Consider the following 1,212-nt stretch of genomic DNA (forward strand, 5'->3'; position numbering starts at 1 on the left):
ACGGAGGAACGGAGGGAATGGGGGAGGGGGGGAGGGGGGGAGGGGCTGCTTTACTCGTCGTCCTCGTCGTCCTCGTCGTCGTCCTCATCGGGATCGGCAACCGGGATGGTCGGGTCGTCCATGGTCTCGTCCTCCTCCTCGTCCTCGCCAACGGGGAAGGCGTCATGGTGGAGGGTGGCCACCTCGCCGGCCTCGGTGCGCTGCTTCTTCACGCGAGCGGCGGCGGCGGTGGCGCGGGCCGGGCTGCGGGCATTGGTGGTGGTGGCCGCGCGGCGGCGCTTGGGGGCGGTGGTGGTGGGGTTGTGGCCGCGCTGGACAAGGGCCGCATTCACCTCACGATGCGAGGGGGGAGTGTACTCGGGCAGGTGCTTGCGCAGGATGGCCAGCACCGAGGGGGGGGCCATGCGCACGCGCCGGGCAATGTCCGAAGTCCGGGGGGTCAGCCCGTGAATCGGGTCCGGGCGCTGGGCCAGGGCCACGATCAGCTCCGGGATCAGGTCGGTCCGCGGGCGGAAGGTCGGCATCTCGGCCAGGACGATCTTGCGCACGGTGCCCGGGGTCATGCCGGTGCGCCAGGCGATGTCGGAGTAGTCCATGACCGCCGGCGACAGGGCAATGATCTCGCCATTGCACAGGAAGTGGCGCGGGCCCTCGCCGGAGAGGATGGCCTCGATCTCGGCGGTGCCGGCCGCCTGCGACTCGCGGGCCAGCTCCAGCACCCGACGGCGGCGGGTGACCTCCGGCTGCTCGTAGTGCGGCACGAAGTCCCGGAGGACGGCGCGCACCTGGGCCTTGGTCAGGCGGGTCTTGTTGGCGATGTCCTGCAGGGCCAGGTGGGTGCTGTCCGGGAGGACGCGGTTGCCCAGGCGCTCGGCCTTCAGCAGGCTCTTGGCATGGGCGCGGCGGTAGTGGCTGAAGTTGTCCATCAGCACGCGGTGAACCTGGTTCACCTTGAGCCCGAGCCGGGGGGCCAGCTCCGAGGGGGAGGGGATGGCATTGGCCCCGGTGGGCGGGGGGGACGAGTCGGAAGGCGACTCGGGGTTGTTGCCGTCGGCGCCCTCGGCGGCGGCCTGGCCGCCCTCGGCCTGGAAGGCCCGCACGGCATCGAGCACGCGGTCGGTGATGGCCTGGCGCTGCTCGCGCTTGATCTGGGAGGCGGAGGGGCCACCCTCAGCGGCGACGGGGGAGGAGGCTTCGGTCATGGTGGTGGGG

The 1,212-nt window shown here is 72.0% G+C and overlaps 1 protein-coding gene across 1 annotated transcript; it reads right to left on the reverse strand.

Annotated features, from left to right (window-relative positions):
* Positions 1 to 50: 50 nt before the first annotated feature.
* On the reverse strand, positions 51 to 1,202 carry H696_01941 (hypothetical protein; the record flags this gene model as incomplete). The annotated part of the gene is made up of 1 exon (XM_009495843.1): positions 51 to 1,202. One exon carries the CDS (start codon positions 1,200 to 1,202, stop codon positions 51 to 53), a length of 1,152 nt encoding a protein of 383 aa, XP_009494118.1.
* Positions 1,203 to 1,212: the final 10 nt, after the last annotated feature.

Source organism: Fonticula alba (genome assembly GCF_000388065.1).
Source record: "Fonticula alba strain ATCC 38817 unplaced genomic scaffold supercont2.3, whole genome shotgun sequence".
In the NCBI taxonomy this organism is placed as follows: Eukaryota; order Rotosphaerida; family Fonticulaceae; genus Fonticula; species Fonticula alba.